The sequence below is a fragment of the Dunckerocampus dactyliophorus genome, chromosome 4 (genome assembly GCF_027744805.1).
Source record: "Dunckerocampus dactyliophorus isolate RoL2022-P2 chromosome 4, RoL_Ddac_1.1, whole genome shotgun sequence".
NCBI classification, from domain to species: Eukaryota; Metazoa; Chordata; class Actinopteri; order Syngnathiformes; family Syngnathidae; genus Dunckerocampus; species Dunckerocampus dactyliophorus.
Window position 1 is genome coordinate 20217897 of NC_072822.1, and position 18399 is coordinate 20236295.

At 39.7% G+C, this 18399-nt stretch overlaps 1 protein-coding gene across 2 annotated transcripts in view; it reads left to right on the forward strand.

Moving 5' to 3' along the window:
• zbtb34 (zinc finger and BTB domain containing 34) overlaps positions 1–17904 on the forward strand; it is a 32431-nt gene extending 14527 nt beyond the window's left edge. For both annotated transcript variants that reach the window (XM_054774000.1, XM_054774001.1), the window contains one exon: positions 11016–17904. In XM_054774000.1, coding sequence (XP_054629975.1) covers positions 11016–12578 — 1563 coding nt within the window. In that variant the 3' untranslated portion in view covers positions 12579–17904. The remainder of the gene's footprint in view (positions 1–11015) is intronic.
• Positions 17905–18399: the final 495 nt, after the last annotated feature.

Below are 18399 nucleotides of genomic sequence, written 5' to 3' on the forward strand. Positions count from 1 at the left end.
ATGTCAGCTTAGCCAACATCCTTCTCTCCCCCACTTCCTCCACGGAGTCTAGAGGACCGTCCAGGACAGAGCTCGCTCTCCTGATCAGCCTATTGATCCTGCTCCTGTCCCTGTCCGTGCTGCCCCCTCTCCAGCAGCCCACAGCATAGACGATGGCTGAGGCCACCACAGAGTCATAAAAGGTCCGTAAAAGAGTCCTGCACACACCAAAGGACCTCAGTCTCCTCAGCAGGTGAAGGCGACTCTGGCCCTTCTTGTATAGGGCGTGAGTGTTGACGGAATTGACGGTTTTAGTTTGGCTAGGTGAGTGGATGTTGCCCTGGCCATTTGTTTCGCCTTAACACAGGGTTAGCAAGCAGCATTACCTATACGCTAACCTGGAAAACAGTGGCACGTACTACGTAACTCGCTGTTAATGAATCGATTGTCTGTGGAAGTAAATATGTACGTGCAAACGGGATCTTATCATTGGCTGGACAGTGTTCATCATTGTTATGTTGTTACTGCTTGTTTCTTGTCACTCACTGAGTTGCATTGAAAAATGGTGCAGAATAAATTGTGTTTATTTCATTTACAGTTCAAGTTGAATTGTATTTTGTGTGCTACATGGATTTGTGGTGCGCAGAGAACTCGTGAGCAGTGCGCGACTGCGCACGCGCGCAGCTTAGAGGGAACATTGTTTTTGTCTTAGAGGGAACATTGCAAGTGACCCTACGTAACCTTATGCAATGTACATAGCATCACAGACGTACACGTCATATCCGCTGACGTTCTTCCTTGTTTATGGCAAGTCGCAACTAACGTTTAGGTGCATACCGCCACCTACTGTACCGGAATGTAGACGCATTGTGCACATTTGCAGTGGAAGCTTCCATCATTACAAAGCACATAAAGAGATATGATGCCGCTTTCAAGTTAAGGCAGTGGATTTGAGGATAAGTGGCATCGAAGCTGGATGGATGGATGGCTGTCAATGGATTTGGCTGTCAACCCAATCCAATCCAATCCACTTTATTTATATCGCACATTTTATAAACACAGTTTCCAAATTACTGCACAAAGCAGTAAAACAATAAATGAGTACAAGTACAAATTAATACAGTAAAAACTAATAAATAAAAACAAACCTATTTAAAACATTAAAACATTCAAAACAACAATAAAAACAATAAATGAAAGTAATTGGTAAAAATAAAAACTAGGGCGTCTTGTCAAGACAAGGAAACATGGCTGCTTCGCGTAGGACTACTGACTGCTATTGAAGGAAACAGCTCGCCAAAAGTGAGAGAGCCGACGTTTTAACGGAATTAGGACGCTGTTCAATTCTGACACGGATTCACCAAGCCTTGGATTGTTCACCCACTAATAGGGAACGTGAGCTGGGATTAGTCCGTCATGAGACAGGTTAGTTTCACCCTATTGATGATGTGTTCTGTTGGATGAAAAGTTTAAAACATCTTTTTGTCTAACGTCTTTCTGTGCACTAAATATCTCATTTTACATGTTAAATGTTTTTGTATTTCTGAGGTATAACGTTTGAGTGTAGTTGCTGTGTGATAAGTTTAATGTTTGTAAGATGACACCGGGAGTCTGACCGTTATTGAGTAATGGCCTCCTGCAATTTCCATTTGTTGACAAGCTCGTTGTGAGTTTATTTATAGCTAAAGAGTGGCTTCTGTTAAATAAAGAGCTCACTTGGTCCTCACAAACTCTTGTGCGTCACAATATACCACTTTATGACGGGATATGTGCGGCTTATACACTGGTGCGGCTTTTATGAGAACAAATCTGTTTTTTCCTCTAAGTTTAGTGGGTGTGGCTTATACGCCGGTGCGGCTTATACACCAGAAATTACGCTATTTAATTCTTTAATTCCAACAGTCATGTCACATTGTCTTATGTTGTTTTAATTTATTGCACCTCTTGTTTTAGATATGAACTAATAAATGTTACTTACAAGCAATGGCAGGCCCACAAACTCAGTTTGCCTCATTTTAACTTGGTCTGTTGACCTGCAGTCTCTGTCAATCATCATCATTTGTTTAATTTCAGTGTTTTGTTTTTTCTTTTAGCATTTATTCACATTATTTTAGCTGGCTCTGATACACATCAGGTAATTTATCTTTGTTAGAAACCTTCCAAGAAAAAGAAAAAAAGGAAGCGGTTCCCTGTCAACAAGTTACTTTCATGTCAGTGTATCAGTCATTGCTTGTAGTGTTTTCGGACAGAGAAGCTAGTGTCTGGCTTCATGTGTATACATTAGCAGTAAATCCCTTTTTGTCTTTAAGAATTTCAAAACACACCCATTCAGGTAGACTTGGCCTTAAATAGCACAAAGTCAATGACAAAAACTTGTTTTTGCAGTCATGGCAAATTTACCTCATTCATAACGTTAAACTGTTTTTATAGTAGCTACTGGAATTTCTAGCTTATACAAAAATACACCAGAAAGTATACATTTACATACCACTGTTCATGAAATAGCAAGCCATAACAATTGACATAAATTGATGTATTATCATCAAAATATAATTAAATTCATCTGCTGTATTCTAGAACTTTGTTTAGAATTGTTTGAATTTATATATGGTATTTTAAGAAGTAGTTAATTCTGACACTAGATATTCTCAAACGATCACAGGGTTTCATCTTCTGTACTACAGGAAGCAGCTTTGTCAGTTAAATGTATTACCAGCCAAGGAACTAAACCACATATGGACATTTTGATCTAATTTCCGACAATAATCCCTCGTAACATGGCTTTTTTCCCACTCTTTCAGCATACCATAACTAACCATGCTTGATGTTTAAGTGCATGGACATGTTGTACTAGGCTGCATGTGTGGGAGGGAAAGTAATGAGCTCCCTCTGGTAATTCTCTCCCTCTTGCTCCATCTTTCCTCGTCTGGTGCCGAGATGAGAACATGTGTCTTCATGGACAGGTGTCTTGGCAAACCTTGGCATCTGTACAAAGTGTTTACATTCCAAAAGTGCTGACTATGACTCAATACACATGAACGTCCAGCTGGATTGCCAGCAAGGGACTGGGAAGGGGTTGCAGCAGTGGCTGAGATTGAAGAAGAGCTGCTATTTACTTGATGCTGCATTATGAATTTGCTTGGTGCGTATGCATTGCATGTATGCATTATATAGAATTACTTACTACCAGTGATGTGGCTTTGTAAATTGTGGTTTGCATCCTTCATTGACCAGCTCAGGACTTAACACATAACCACCAAAGTGGTAGGATTATAGTAGTTTGGCTAAAACTAGGCAACGCTAAAATGGTACCGTGATATTATTTAAAAGTATACTGCCAAATCGTATGCTCATCAGATTAAATAATTGAATAAACATGTGTGTTAGTTATGAAAATGTTTCTTTTGGCTCTTGATGCAAGAAGTCAAATGGACGATATGCTGTACAGTTTATGTGTTGCATTTGGCACAGTCTTGTGCAGATTGCCAGTAGAACTAGAATTTCTTCATTCTCTGCCAAACATGGAACATATACTGTACCTTCACTAGGGTTGGGCCAAAAAAATTTGACCTCACAAATCGCTCGACTTTGCTCTGACATTGTATTAATGCGCTCTATCGGCTGTCCTTTGTTGTGCATGTGATGAAGATGCATCCTTACAAATCCTTACATTTATTGATGCAATACATCATTGGCCCATTTTGTGCAGTGTAGTTTTGCTAACTTTTCTAATGGGATGTCAGCCTCAGCACATATTGCTGCAAAATCTTCAACAAACTAATGCCCGTGCTGTTATTAAGGAAGATGTAGTCACCGGTGCAATTCCAGTTGCATTATTAATGTAAGATATTTTTTATGACACCCTTATTTTGTTTACACAATTAGAAAAATGTGACAAAGCGCTCTTATTTTGAAGGCCAGAAGTGTGTTGTGTGTGTTGAGACTGGCAATTGACGGTTGATACGAGCTGGGTGCAAGAATAAATGTGTCTCTCGTTTCTTTTTTCTCTCAGAGCCTGCACGTCGTCAGCGTGCATTGTAAAATGGACCTTACATTAAAGTGGTAAAACACAACATGGGGAAAATATATATTCTTCCAGACTGAGTCGTACTCACACACACACACACACACACACAGCTGCACTAGCACTCTCTCCCTAACTAAGCTAACCCCACTTAGCTTCCATTCACACTCCGTAACAGAGGAGTTTCCAAGGTTTTTTCCCACCGTTCGACATCTTCAGTAGTGTTTGTGATGAGATTCTGCCACTCTTGAATGGCCGGCCGGGGAAATATTTCCCCACACAACATAATTTCATTCACATGTAACACATGTAAGATTCCGCGTTTAACAGTAGATTCCGCTTTTATTGGTCAATACCGCGATTCCGTTTGTGATTCCGTTGTGGAATGCGGAACTCATAGAGCCCTGGGTAAGTCACTGTTGATGTACTACACTGCTGATGGGGTTGTCATACAACTTCATGCCAAAAAATCCGAACTAACCCTTTAATCTCTGTGTACTCCATATGAGTCATGACACTTATTTAAAGGAGACCTATTATGCTTTCCCTCTTTTCTGCCCTATAAATGTTGTTACAGTGTTGCATTCTCGTGTTAAACGATGCCAACGCATCAGATAATGAGGTTTTGCGCATTTGGAAGTGAGACCTGAAAGCAGTTTTGGACTGCTGTGCGGGCTGTGTTTTTAACACCCAGTTCCATTGACGTCAATGCAACCCGGACATCCTTATATGGGCATGCCCAGGCAAACCCTGTAGGCCTGCCCTCCCCCCGCTCTGCTTCGCTCTGCTCTGTTTACCGTGCTCCCAGGAAATGTTTGTTCGGGTGTGCGTAAAGAGGCAAGCAGCAGGCAGAAGTGGTCGGAATTGCTGATTCCCGACCAGCAAGACAAAAATATGCTCATCTGTCAATTGCATTTCACACGGGACTGTTTTGTGAACATGGACAGATACGAAGCTGGACTGTTGCTGAACTCCGACGCCTTTCCAATGTTACTTGGTCGTGTTGAAGAGTCAGCAGAGCAAAGCTGTATGTAACAATTTATTAGTGTCCTAACTGTGTTTATTTTGTGTAAGTAATCAGACAAAAGGGGTTCGTCAACTGTCCGGAAGTCCTCTGGAGCTCTTGGGAGTGTGACCAATCACAGCAGAGTGGGATCTGCGGGAGGTGTACCTGGAGGAGAGTTGGGGGTAGTGGGGGTTGGGCGGGAGGCAGAAAACTCTGCAGTAAGAGGTGCAGCAGAGTCTGGAAGATCTAGAAAGCTTTCTGTGCGGGTTATTGTGTGTAGCTGCTCTATAGGAGTCCAGAACGCAATACAAAGGCCCGAAAATTTGTATAATAGGTCCGCTTTAATAATAGCAAAGACATACTATAAGTAACAAATAATGTTGAATCATTTGTCCGACTTAAGTGGTTTGATTATCAGTGTTTTGTGTTTTTCTTTCTATTTGTTACATTTCAAGGGAACTTCTAGTACATTTTATCAGCAGTATTTAAAATATATTTCCTGTACACATCAGAATTAATCTCAGACCTCTTTCATCCATGGGCTAGCTCCTGTGATTACTTTTTAGCTCTGCATAATGCAAGTGAAAGGAGAAGGTAAAGTATACATGATTGTGTGTTCGTTTATGTGCTTGTGTGTGTGCGTGCGCGAGTGTGTGTGTTCTGACTTTATGACTCTATGCCATGACTATTCCGAAAGACGAGAGTAGAATCCTGTAATTTTTGGTGTGGATCCAAGTTTTTTATGTGTCTGTGTGAAAACTGTTCTTCTCTTTAAATTGTTTGGAATTTGACAAACATTATGTAACCATTATATATGGAATGGATTGCGTTAACTACTGGACTAGTCTTGAAAATCACTGACCACAAGCAGGCTTGGCTTTTTTTTTTTTTTTTTTTTTTTTTTTTTTTTTTTTTAACTGTTATTAACAACATTAGTTTGCGAAGGGCTGTGTTTTCTTTTGCATTGTTGGTACGCGAATCTATCGACCATTATTGTTCAGCATTTCCAGAGGTTTATCTTCTTTGTACTCTTGTTTAGCTTGTGAACGCAGTAGGTAGGGATACATTTTGTTGTTGGCAAACCATTCCAGTGGCAAATTGGAATTTGGTTTGTGGTCGACCTTTCTTATAGTGTTTTTTTTCCTCAGCTGTAGATGCAAGGGCAGAGTATGCCTTATGTAAAACTCAGAATGATTTTTTTTTTCCACATGCACTTCAAAACATGATAGCCTGAACTTTATCTCTCTATATGTGCATGCCTCGAAGCTTTTACTGCATTTGTTTCTTGCCTGCCTAAACAATGTTGCCTGGCAAGTTCTACTGTGCATTATACTGTATTTGTTTGAGTTATCATGCTTTATACTGGATGTACGAGTTATTTTTCATAATACATACATTGACAGCTTGTAATAAATTCTACCAAGGAAGAAATAGCCATAGAAAGCCGAACAGTGGTTGGCATGTCAGCCTCACAGTCCATGGCTTCTTCTAGGATTTTTTTTTTAAAGCTGTGGTGGTGGGCTGCATGGGAGAGCGTACTAACGCTGCTGTGTTGTGCTGCTTCTGCAATTTTTTTTTATGACAAATAACATTTTTTATGGCATTGATTATTATTATTTATTATATACTTTTTTCAACATCCATCAGAACATGAACCGGGAAGATTGCAAAACTGTTAATTTCATGGCAAAGTTGCTAAAAGCACTTCACGTGAGAGTCTAAAATGTCAAGCCTCCTTTTGTTATCTGACCTATTTAGTCTAATAGTACTATGTGACTAATACAAAAGTACAACATTTTCTATTATTTGACACAAAGCTAAATTTAATTTGATGTCTTTTTTAGAGTAATACGAAACATGGGAATTGAATTCAATAATATATTTTTTTTGTTCAAAATAACACAATTAACAAAATAAAATAACAATTTAAATATTTTTGTTATACTGTAAGTAGAAATCTGTTCTGTATGAACAGTATAAATTCAAAGTCTATGGTTATGAGAGCACAGGTGTATCCAGCTTACAGCACTATTAAAGCTACTTTGACAAAACGAAGAGAGGTGAGCTATTTGTGTTTTATGACCGCCAACATTTAAATTGCACTTTATTTACAAAGCACATCTCCATTCAGTGTGCTCATGTGTTATTAAATACAGGCGTCATGTTTGAATAGAACACTTAAGAGATGAAGCAAATATTCTTTGGTGAACTACTCAACATCAGCTGGCAAGATACTATCTAGCAAACGAGCAACTTGTTGGAGACCCCTGTGATAGCATCACTATCTTAAAGCTGGACACACTACGTGTTTATGTTGACCAACGTAGACACACAACTAGTGTTTTAGTATTATAATGTTAAATGACACTTTAAAAAAGTAAGTTAAAAAAAGTAAGTAAGGTAAGCATGTATCCCATGAACGTGATAGCCACTTGTACCTCGCCCATGGGACAAAAACAAGCTATCTAGCTGCCTCCAGAGAGGCAGTGAGAGACAGGCAAAATGTGTAAACAAATATTCCAGAAAGTCAAATGAGATTGAAACGTGAGCCATCGCACACGCTGCATACAGTAGATTGTAGCCTGTGACAAGCTGACGTCAGTTGACTCCACATTTTACGGATTATTCTTCATTCTCACAATAAATAAAAGAACTAATTGAACGTCAACACAAGACGGGTTGCGTACTTTTATCTGGTCACACATGTGCAAGTGCCAACAGGGGCGATTCCGGTGCATGTTTATGAAAATAAAGCGCATTGAAACATTTAAATTGTTTTCAAAATAATTGTGGTCAATATGGGCGTAAATAATACGCTATATTCAGTATATATCCATATGATATATACTGTATTTATTCATACATTTACTTACTCAAGTTTTTTTTTTTTAAAAAAAAGGCATTTTTAAGGTGTGGCGGCTTTTATCTTCTCATGGCGATGCTCCACAATCCATTACATGTAGCGGAAACCCTGGAGTATGGAACTTCGAGTTTGAATCTCTGTTAGGACATCCCTGTATGGAATTTGTATTGTATGTTCTCCCTGTGCATGTGTGGGTTTTCTCCAGCTCTCCAGCCTTCATCTTAGCGTACTTCCCTGCAACAAAACAAGACTGAATAAAATGTCTTACTCTCTCGCAATCACACACACAGGCTTCTACAATCATGGACTGTTTCCACATTGACCAACAGCATTGTTTCAAGTGATTCACAGACATATCAGGAGGTACTATGAGCTAGCAAAGCTGTCGCTTGTGTTTACTCTGCTATACACATTATCACACATTATTGTAGTAGTCATGACCTGTAGAGGTTGTTTTTATGTGACATTCACGCAAACTAGGCCTGGGCAATAAACCGAAAATTTTGACATCTCAGCCGTACAAGCTGCACTCGCCGACGTAGATAACTAGCTATGTTATCAGTTGGACACTGTAACTCTGCGGGAAAAATGACTGCTCTCTGTGACATACCATACTGCTTTCCCACTCATGCGCTAAAAACACTTTTTTTTCCCCCTGTTTGTATGCATCGTAACGCCGCTCTGAATGGTACTAAAAACTAATAACACAAATACTTGACTTTAAATATATGGATTTTTAACGTCTCTAATAATATATTTACAAACGTGCATCTTGGCCAATTGGGGAAAATTGCCTTCAAGAAATTGAATTCATAAATAAAGAGCAAGAAAATAAAAACATTATAAAAGCCTCTCTGTAGGAAGCCATGATTAGTTTGCTGTTGGTAGCAGTTTTTAAGGATTCCATGCTTTATTTGGTGTCACGAATAGATGGTCACATGGCTACAAGAACATGTGAAATTCTCTTTTCATTGTGTAAATGATAATTTTGATGATGGTTATCTATCCAGTTTCTAAAGCCAACATGGCACACACATATAGGCAAATAACATGACAATGGAATGTCTGGAATTGAATAGAATTGTTTAAAAAAAAACAAAAAAAAACGAGAGTATTATATTTATAAATGGTATTATTATCATTATTATTATTACTATTATTGGAAAATATTACCTGACATGGTTGTGGTAGGTTGGGTTGATATCAACGCCGTTCTTCTTGTGCAGTGTGATAAGTGGCCATTAGTAATGTTATTGCATGAGACGTGATGTCAGTCATGTTATATGGCTGTAGCTTAGTACATGTGTGTACAGGATATAGCATGCCAGGGTATGTACGATACATTCATATTTGTGGACCGCATTCCCAGGGAGATTTTGGGTTCCACAAAGATGATGTTGAGCAAAAGAACAAGAAATGCTAAGTGAGTATGAAATCTGTTGTAACCACCCAAAGCACATTATCTAAATGGGGTGCTGTCTGCGCTTTTTGGAGGTTTTTTCAGAAGGCTTTATAGGCGGAATAGGTGCGTACCATTACGTGCATGAAAGTAATGTGTGCCAGTTGGTCAATAAATCAATGAAAAACAGTTAATTAGCATTTCCGGCAATTATTTTCAGATGGCAAAGATATATAATGGATGGACATTTATCTTGCATTTATCATTATCAAGGTAAAACTGCCCAATTTATCATGATATTGATATGAGGTCATATTGCCCAGCCCACACTCTTATCCACATTACATGCATTCTCCCCATTGCTAATACATAGCCTGCTGAGCCTTTCGGGGCAGACTGGCGAACTAATTTACGGTATGCTAACCGGACCCCACCTTGGCGTGCTTCTCTCCAATAAAACAAGTGAATTGAGTTTTTTTACGCGCTCTCAGACATTCACAGACATGTTGGAAGTTACTACGAGCTAGCAGAGCTGCCTTTTTTATGTAATTCTGCTGCTCACTGTAACGTTAGTAGTAGTTGTGACATGTAGAGCACTTTGATGTTAAATACAATTTCGGGGGAGTTTACTGCGTTTTTCATTGCTAGCGGGATTCGCTTAGTTTAGCTAGTGTGTGTGTGTGTGTGTGTGTGTGTGTGTGCGCAAATCAAGTAGGATGAGTATATTTTCACTGTGTTGTGTTTTACTGCTTTAATGTAAGGACCATTTTACAATGCCCACTTGTGCCCACAATGCCGGTTCAAATGAAGCCAAAAAAATGTGGATCGGGGCATCCCTATAAGACACTGATATCTATTTATTTTTCTGTACTGTACAGACTGAACTCGAAACTGAAACCAGCGAAATGCAAGCAGTGAAGTGTATTCTTAAAGAGTCAAATTACATGCTGAGTATGGCAAATTCATACATTTTGGCAGGTCTGCTCTAATATTGAAAGTCCTCCCTGCCTCTCACGCCACCCTGCGACAGTTCACCGCGCCTCTCCCCACGGATGCCCCCCCACTATGTGAGAAGCACTGCCCTACATGGTGAACGCTTACATGGAGCTCCAAAATGAGGGCAACTGTCTGTTTTCTATTTCTTCCATTTCCGAATTATTGCACCAACAGTGGTCTGTTTCTCACCGAGCGTCATGCTGTGCAGGTCTACAATCTTGTCCCTGGCGTCAATGTAGATGTGAATAGAAGAGAGGTTGAGTTTAGAAGTATTTTCCTACAGAGACGGGGCCAATTGGCTTGCTTCATAGACGCATAACCACCCACCTACGGCCCTAATGAGGACAAGCGGTATGGAAAAAGAATGGATGACTATAGATATAAATAAAATATCTGTTAATAATTTGTCAAACTGTCACCATCATTAAACAGTTATTGTAAACGCACATACATCATATGTATATTTACATAATATTTTAAAATTCTTATTGATGCAGAGAGTCCAATATTGGGGGGTGTTTGGTGGAGTATGCTGGCGAAAGTCTCAAAAACAGGCTGTTGCCTCAAGAAATCCCAGTTTTATGGTCATTAATAATCATTCAAGGTACCATTCTACGATAACACCGCAAAAGAATAAAGAAAAACAAGGAAAAGTTCAGATTTTAAATGATCACTGAGCTGTCTCACACGGTCCTGCGTGTCTACTGTATTCTAATTTTTTGGCTATTTTTTTTGTCTTTTCCCTCAGGTGGTTGACAAACTGGAAAAACACATCCAAGAAATGGACGACGGCAGCTACATCGAGTTTGATGTGCCGGAGTTCAGCAACACTGTTTTGACTCAGCTCAATGAGTTGCGACTGCAGGGCAAGTTATGTGACATCATTGTTCACATTCAGGGTCAGCCATTTCGCGCCCACAAGGCTGTGCTGGCAGCTAGCTCACCCTATTTCCGTGACCACTCGGCTCTCAGCACCATGAGTGGCCTCTCCATCTCAGTCATCAAAAGCCCTGAGGTGTTTGAGCAGCTTCTTGCATTCTGCTACACAGGTCACATGTCCCTGCAGCTGAAGGACATTATCAGTTTCCTTACTGCTGCTAGCTTTTTGCAGATGCAAGTTATTATTGACAAGTGTACCCAAATTCTTGAGAGCATCCACTCCAAAATCAGCCTCCCAGTTAATGCCTGCAGCCCAGAGAAGGATGACTCGCAGACCAGTCGCAACGGGGTCAATGACAGCAATCTCTTTGTCAACCCTACCCAGATCTCCCCCCCTTACTACTCCCGTCAGAGTCATGCAGGACACGAAGCACGCTTGGATCTTGCAGGAAAAGGCCTGGGCCGTGGGCGACAGCAGCAAGAAGAAGGACAGTCAGATCGCGGCAGCACTGACAGTGTGTCAGAGCATGATACTCCAATGGAAGGAGAAATGGAGCAAGTGGAACTCATTGGAAAAGATGGGCAAGTAACAGATGTGCATGTGAAGGTCGAGAAAACCGAGAGGCCTACCTACTCTGATAGTTCCTCAGCTGGTGATGATGGTTACCACACGGAGCTGGTAGATGGAGAGCAAGTTTTGGCTGTTAGTGTAGGTTCTTATGGTCCAGTTATCCAGTCTGCTGCCTACTCCTACTCAGGGCTGTCTTCCCCGTGCTTTGTCAACCTCAGCAACTCCAGTCCATCCCGTTCCATTCTCAGCGGGTTCAGGGGTGGTAGAGCCAGGGCAAAGCGCCCTCTGGCCATCCCAGCAGCGGTACTGAGTCACATCAAACAAGGTTCAGATGACACCGAGTCTGCTGTGGGACCCACCATATTGGAGAACGATGTGCGAGAGCGTAGTCTGAGGAGTCAGTGGTACCCATACAACGAAAGACTCATTTGTGTCTACTGTGGTAAAACCTTTAATCAAAAAGGGAGCCTTGACCGTCACATGCGCCTGCACATGGGAATCACCCCATTTGTTTGTAAATTCTGTGGCAAGAAGTATACAAGGAAAGACCAACTGGAGTACCACATCCGTGGCCACACAGACAACAAGCCCTTCCACTGCCAGATCTGTGGAAAATGCTTCCCATTTCAGGGCACCCTTAACCAGCACCTGAGGAAGAAGCACATGGGAGCAACTGAGGGCAACAACCATATGGACTCTCCAGAGAGGACGGAGGGAGGCTCAGGTCAGAAAGACCAAGAGGATACCGCTGAGGGGATAGCCTATGAGGCACAATATGCAGAAGAGGCACCAGCCAATGATATAGAGGAGAGTTCCAAATGCAGTCCAGAAGAAGCTCAAGCATCCAGATGTGATTATTAGGTCCTGCTTCAGGTTAAAGAAGCTTTAAGAAATGTCTATTTCAAACCTTTTTTTTTTTTTTTTTTTTATCCGCTTCCTCTACTATAAACTTGTCTTGCATAAAGGGGTTCTGGTGTGGAAAGCTAAGTGTGAAATGCAGAGACAAGGCTTGAGAATTGTAGAATTTGATTTCTTTCAAGCAAAGGGAGTTACATCGGGAGCTACATCTTACTATTTTTGCGGAGGTCCCAATAATCAAGACCCCCTTAGATGATTTCTCTTTATATCTTTCCATGTTTTTAAAACATATTTACAGAGTTATATAGGCATGTTGCAATAATTGAAAATGTGAAAACTCTGGTAAGATGCTTGTCATATCACCTTTTTACCTGACCTGTTTTTGCACATACGGCCACAGGAGGTCACTCACTCACTAGGAATGATCTTTTTTTTTTTTTTTTTTTTTTTTTTCCAAAGCTTTGTGTGACATATCAGTTCAATACCTCATAACACAACTACTTACTCATCACAGACAGTATTCTCACATCAATGGAACTTTCTGGGTTCTACCTCATAGCCAAGAACCTACCGGGCACAGACAAGTTCACTGTTAGAAATCCATTTATGTACAGTATCTTTTTGCCAAACAATGTAAAGAATATTTTGTCAACAAAAAGCCTTGATACACAGGGGAAATATTCCTTGTTGATTGTATGGATTAGACTTGGCAAAATGAGGATTAGAAGGTGCTATGTTTTTGGAAATAGTAAAAAACAAAGACTAGATGGCCGTGTATACAAAGATATTTGTTTGCTGTGTTTTCCCCACAAAACACAGGGTTTTTACCTCATCACAAATACAGGTGGCACTCCGTTAGAAATCATGGTTTTAGATACTGTTAACTGTGAAAAGGATCTCTTGATTAAATTCCTTCACTTTTGGATGTCAAGATTTACATCAGAATGTGTAACTTGTTTTGACCCGAGTTGGGTACGATTGGCTATAACTCATTATTCATTCAATGCAGTCAAATAACTCTGGTTCTGTACATCAATGTACTAATGTCAATAATATGCAAAAAGCAACAAAGGAATCTCAGCCATTTTAACATGGTTTTTCTTCCGTTAATTTGAAAGGACTGTTGTCCTTTCTCCTATTTCATGCTGTCCTACCTGCCATCTTTGTTCTCTGCATTGGTGAGAGTCAAATATAAATGTAAATGTCTGATTGACCAAGGTTGATTGCAGTAGTCAATACCACTCTGTGTTTGACTCGCGTGTTGCTAAAGCAATCAATATTGTTAAAGGTGGTGAAAGCAGGTGATCCAAAGTATTGATGCACTTTGCAGAGTTAGTGGGTGGGATTGGTGTTGTCCCAGTGATACCTGCAGTGTCAGAGTACTAGCCTCACAGCAGTTACTGCAACATGATGAGACTCTGCAACCACACATTACTTTTGGCTACAAATCATGCATAAGACTTTGTTGGGTTTTATCTGTAATGGGGATTGGGAAGTAGCTAGTATATAGAGACTGTTTTATAACCATTGTGATTTCATCACTCAATGCTAATTCATAAGTAGGCACTTATAAGGCCTGATTGATGATATCTTTTTATATCGATTTGAAGATTTTTAAGCTCAGATGGGTGGTCTTCTTTATTTTTATCAACATTGTTATTTTCCATTAAATTGATTGAATGCCTTTCTTATGGTGCAATTTTGCTGTATGACAACATGGTGTTTTGCCAGGTTACATCGAGCAGGACGCCCTTATTCCTCTTAATGTATAACCTTCACAATCTTTACTCATTGCCAGTTGAGAAAGCAAATCAATTCTGGAGGAAATTTGCAAGAATCTTTTTGGTTTTTACTTTTATTGTAGGCATGTATTACTGTTTTGGTTATTAGCCACAGTCTTTCGACTTCATCAGTACTCTTTAAATGAATGTTTGCCAAGGTTAGTAGAGTATGTTTGTCAGCTGTTCGTTTGACAGCTCATCAGAATCATTGGTTGGCGGACTAATTTGATTTTGCCAATGATGATTCCAAGTGTGTATTGTCTTGCAAGTTGCCCCGAAATGATTTGCAAACGAAAGGTACAAACTGATTAAACTCTTTTGTGCCATAAGTTCACACCAAAGATTAGCAGGTGATTTTTAGCAGTACATTTTGACTGTATTTCATAATTGAATGCTTATTAAGACGAATTGGTTGTTCATTAAGTTCAAGTTCATTGCTATTTGCAAGGAATGTACCCTCCCTGGTTAAAACAATCATTTGTGTCCAATCTGATCAATTTCTGATGAAGACTAAATCATAATTAGCAGCTTTCATTTAAGCCATAAATAGCTGATAGTACAAATGATGTGCAATAGTGTAATTGTGTGACGCCAACGTAAACAAGAGATAATTCTTCACGACAAGTGGCATTTAAACCTAGTGCCTTGCCACAAGCTTTAAATTTTACAGTATGGCACTTAGAATTATGTGCCTCATTTCTTTTTAAAAGGGTTTGATTGAATAGATTATAATGAAATATAGCCACATCATTTATCGTAAAGTAGCACCAACAAGAAACGATCGATCTTCATCCGTTTTTTTTTTTTTTTTTTTTTTTCATGGCCTACCCCCACCGTGATCCCTTTTTATGAAATGAAATATGTTTTGTTTTTTGCTTCTGGTATGATTTTATTGTCATGGGAAAGACAATTATAAGGTAGCAAGTGATTACAATCAATTGAGTCTATCGCCCTGTACTCAGAGATGTTTATCCCTCTGCTTCAGCCGGTGAGGACAATCCCATTGATGTGCCGTACTTTTTTGGTCTTTGAATGAACGAAGGAAGGAGATGCATGAAACATGCATATCTGCTTCCCTCTCCTGCTCCACCATTGGGGGGAGAGCATTTGCTTGGATATTTAGTAAAGTATGTGTGCATTTAAACAAAAAAGCATACCCTCATATACTGTAGTTGAATTGCACGTTGCGCAACCACAAAATTGTATAAAATTGCCAATGCATAAGTTTAAAACTTGAGTTATTTAGATTTTTTTGATTGTGCACTTAACAATTTTTATAGTACATAACAAATCCATCTGGGAAGTCTGTAGGTATCCAGCTAAAATGGCCTCAGTTGCTTAAGCGGGGGTCTTTTCCCATTAAAAGGTGCTTTTTTTGACTTGTAAGGTTTTGTTTTCTTATCAAATAAGTATATAAGTATGTATAGGTAAATGGAGGGGGTATTGTTTAATTGCTTTTCATGTAGCTATATTTACTTAAGTCATAGTACACACACACAGAGCCAACTGACCTTGACACTCACTCTAGTTGACTTTTTGTCAATTCTTAGTTTGATGCAGGAGATGCATTATGGGCCACACGTCATCAAAAGGAAGTGTTTACAGGGGAAAGCTGTCAGACTACTTTTTGAAATTGCAGCTCATCCTCTTCGTGTTAAACTCACTTCAGGTAGTTTACGAACACTGATACAGGCTTAGGAAAAAGCTGAAGTCTTCCATAGCTTTTTTTCCAGTTTCTGTCCACTGTGTATAAATAATAATAAAAAAAAGCAATAAACTTTTGTAAACATGGTGTATTGGGATCATCAAGCATAATGAAATTATTGACCTGTCACATCAAAAAACTGATTGTCAGGGAGCTTTTGAATTTAAATAGGACCAGGATAATTTGAAATTGATTTATTTTTATTTGCTGAAACTTTAGAAAGGTTTGCTTCCTCTTTAGAAAAATAACACTCTATATATGAAAAAAAAATTATAAAATGATGACCAGGTGACCTAAAAGCTCATGAAAATCCAGTGGTAGTAAGTGAACTGCAACAGAAGAACTGAGCATGTGGCTCAGTCATCTACTCCGCAGTGGCTCGATACAGAGTTACACCTCCAGCTGTGTCAAAATAATGAAAGGGATTTTTGGGCTGTAAAGCCACATTCTGTGAGAGGGCAGTGTGTTGTCATGTTCAGATTCGGTGGACACTTCGGGCACCTCAGTCGCAGAGACTTGAGTTGGAGTTGTTCAGGATGAGAGAGGGTTTGATCAGCTCAACAACTCCCTAAACGCACTGTAATGTCTCTCACTCGCATGTATTTGGGGACAAGGCAAAAAACGTAGAACTCAGGGTGTATAATGTTCTCATTTCCAATGGTCTCATTGGACATGCATCCTATGTCCACAATCATGCACTTCTTTTCAGGCGGGGAGACAAGTCCTCAGTCAGTGGTTTTCATACATTCTGCCTCAAGGACTCCATGAGTCCGTTACGTTCCCCAGAACTGAAGCTTGAGGTCCAGTGAAAAGCCACAAAAACTATGTTCACACTGCAGATCAATTAAAATTTTTTGCTCACATCTGAATTTTCTTTGTCAGTGTGAACAGTACAATTCCGATTTTTTTTTTTTCATATGCGACTCAGGCCTCATTCTTATGTAGATATAAATCTGATTTATACCGAACTACTGCAGTCTGAACGGTGCGGTCACATACATCCAACCTACAGTATATGTCATCAAAAGGTGTGTTTTGCCGTACAAGACCTGGTTAAAGGTACTCAGCGATGTAGGCAAAAGTTATTCTTGTCATCCAAAAATTCTTTTAAAAAGGTTTCAGTGAAGCGTCTCACATCAATGTCCCAGCACTCCTGGCTCGGACATCCACCCACACGCTCCTCAGAACAGACATCGCAACAAGAGCTCCACAAAATCCCATAGCCAAAAGTCTTGCCCTCTTCCTTCCTAATTTTAATCATTTGGTTAAGAAAATGTTCACTACCGATGCACAAAATCCGTGAAATTGTCACAAACGCGCAGAGGGGAGCACAAATTGAGGCAATGTTTACTTCTGTAAACGCAGGGTGTGCTTTTGTGCATGCGTGTCACTTACCAGACATTTTGCGTTCACGTTGAAGTCGCATTTTTTTTGGTCATTTGAACGACCACTTAAAAGATCACATTTTAACAAAAAATCTGAATTGGGAATCATACCTTGCAGTGTGAACGTAGCCCAAGTCATGACAGCACATGTGCCCAAACTCCTGTTTTGTCCACTCTCCACACAACCTCACAACCCAACTGTGAACCTCAGAACTCTACTGTTTTGTACAACTATGAAGTAAATGAAGCTAGCTCGAGCTGATGTTGTATCTTGCCATTTATGAGTTTTATTTTATAGCATGAAATAAAGGTATATTTATTCAAATGATATATTTTACTCATAATCATTCTGTGCAGCTTCATTTTGGTTCTTAAGCTTGTAAATTGCTTTTTTATGAAAGAGAAAAATGTCAATAGAAAAATGCGTTTCTAAAATAAAGACGCTGATTTGGCTATGACTTGTACATTGTTTTATTGTGTTTATGCATCAGTGAGTAAAACACAATGACAGTGGATCCCCTTACTATCGCAATTCAACATTCACACAAATTAGCGGATTTTTGGTCAGTTATTTTTATTTTTTTGTCTCTGAAAATAGGCAAGTTCTTTTCCACAGAAAACACATCTCATTCACGTCAGTAAAAATTTATGAATATGAGATAACGCAGGTAAAATGTGCAGCATACATGTACCACTGTTAGCCTTTATGCTTCACTGATAACTCTTCCTCATCAAGTGGTGAGATATTGCACTATGTTTGGTACTGTATGTGGTCCTTGAACGCTCCATAGTTGTGTGCTACTGATGGGAAACTCGATTCCCTTAACTGACTCAAGTTATGAGTCACTCACTGGAGTAAATCGGACACGCGATTCACTCGGGTTACTTGTCACAGAGCGTATGCGCAGAAACTCGCTCATTTGCAACAAGGTTCAGCTGTGAATCTGTGAAAC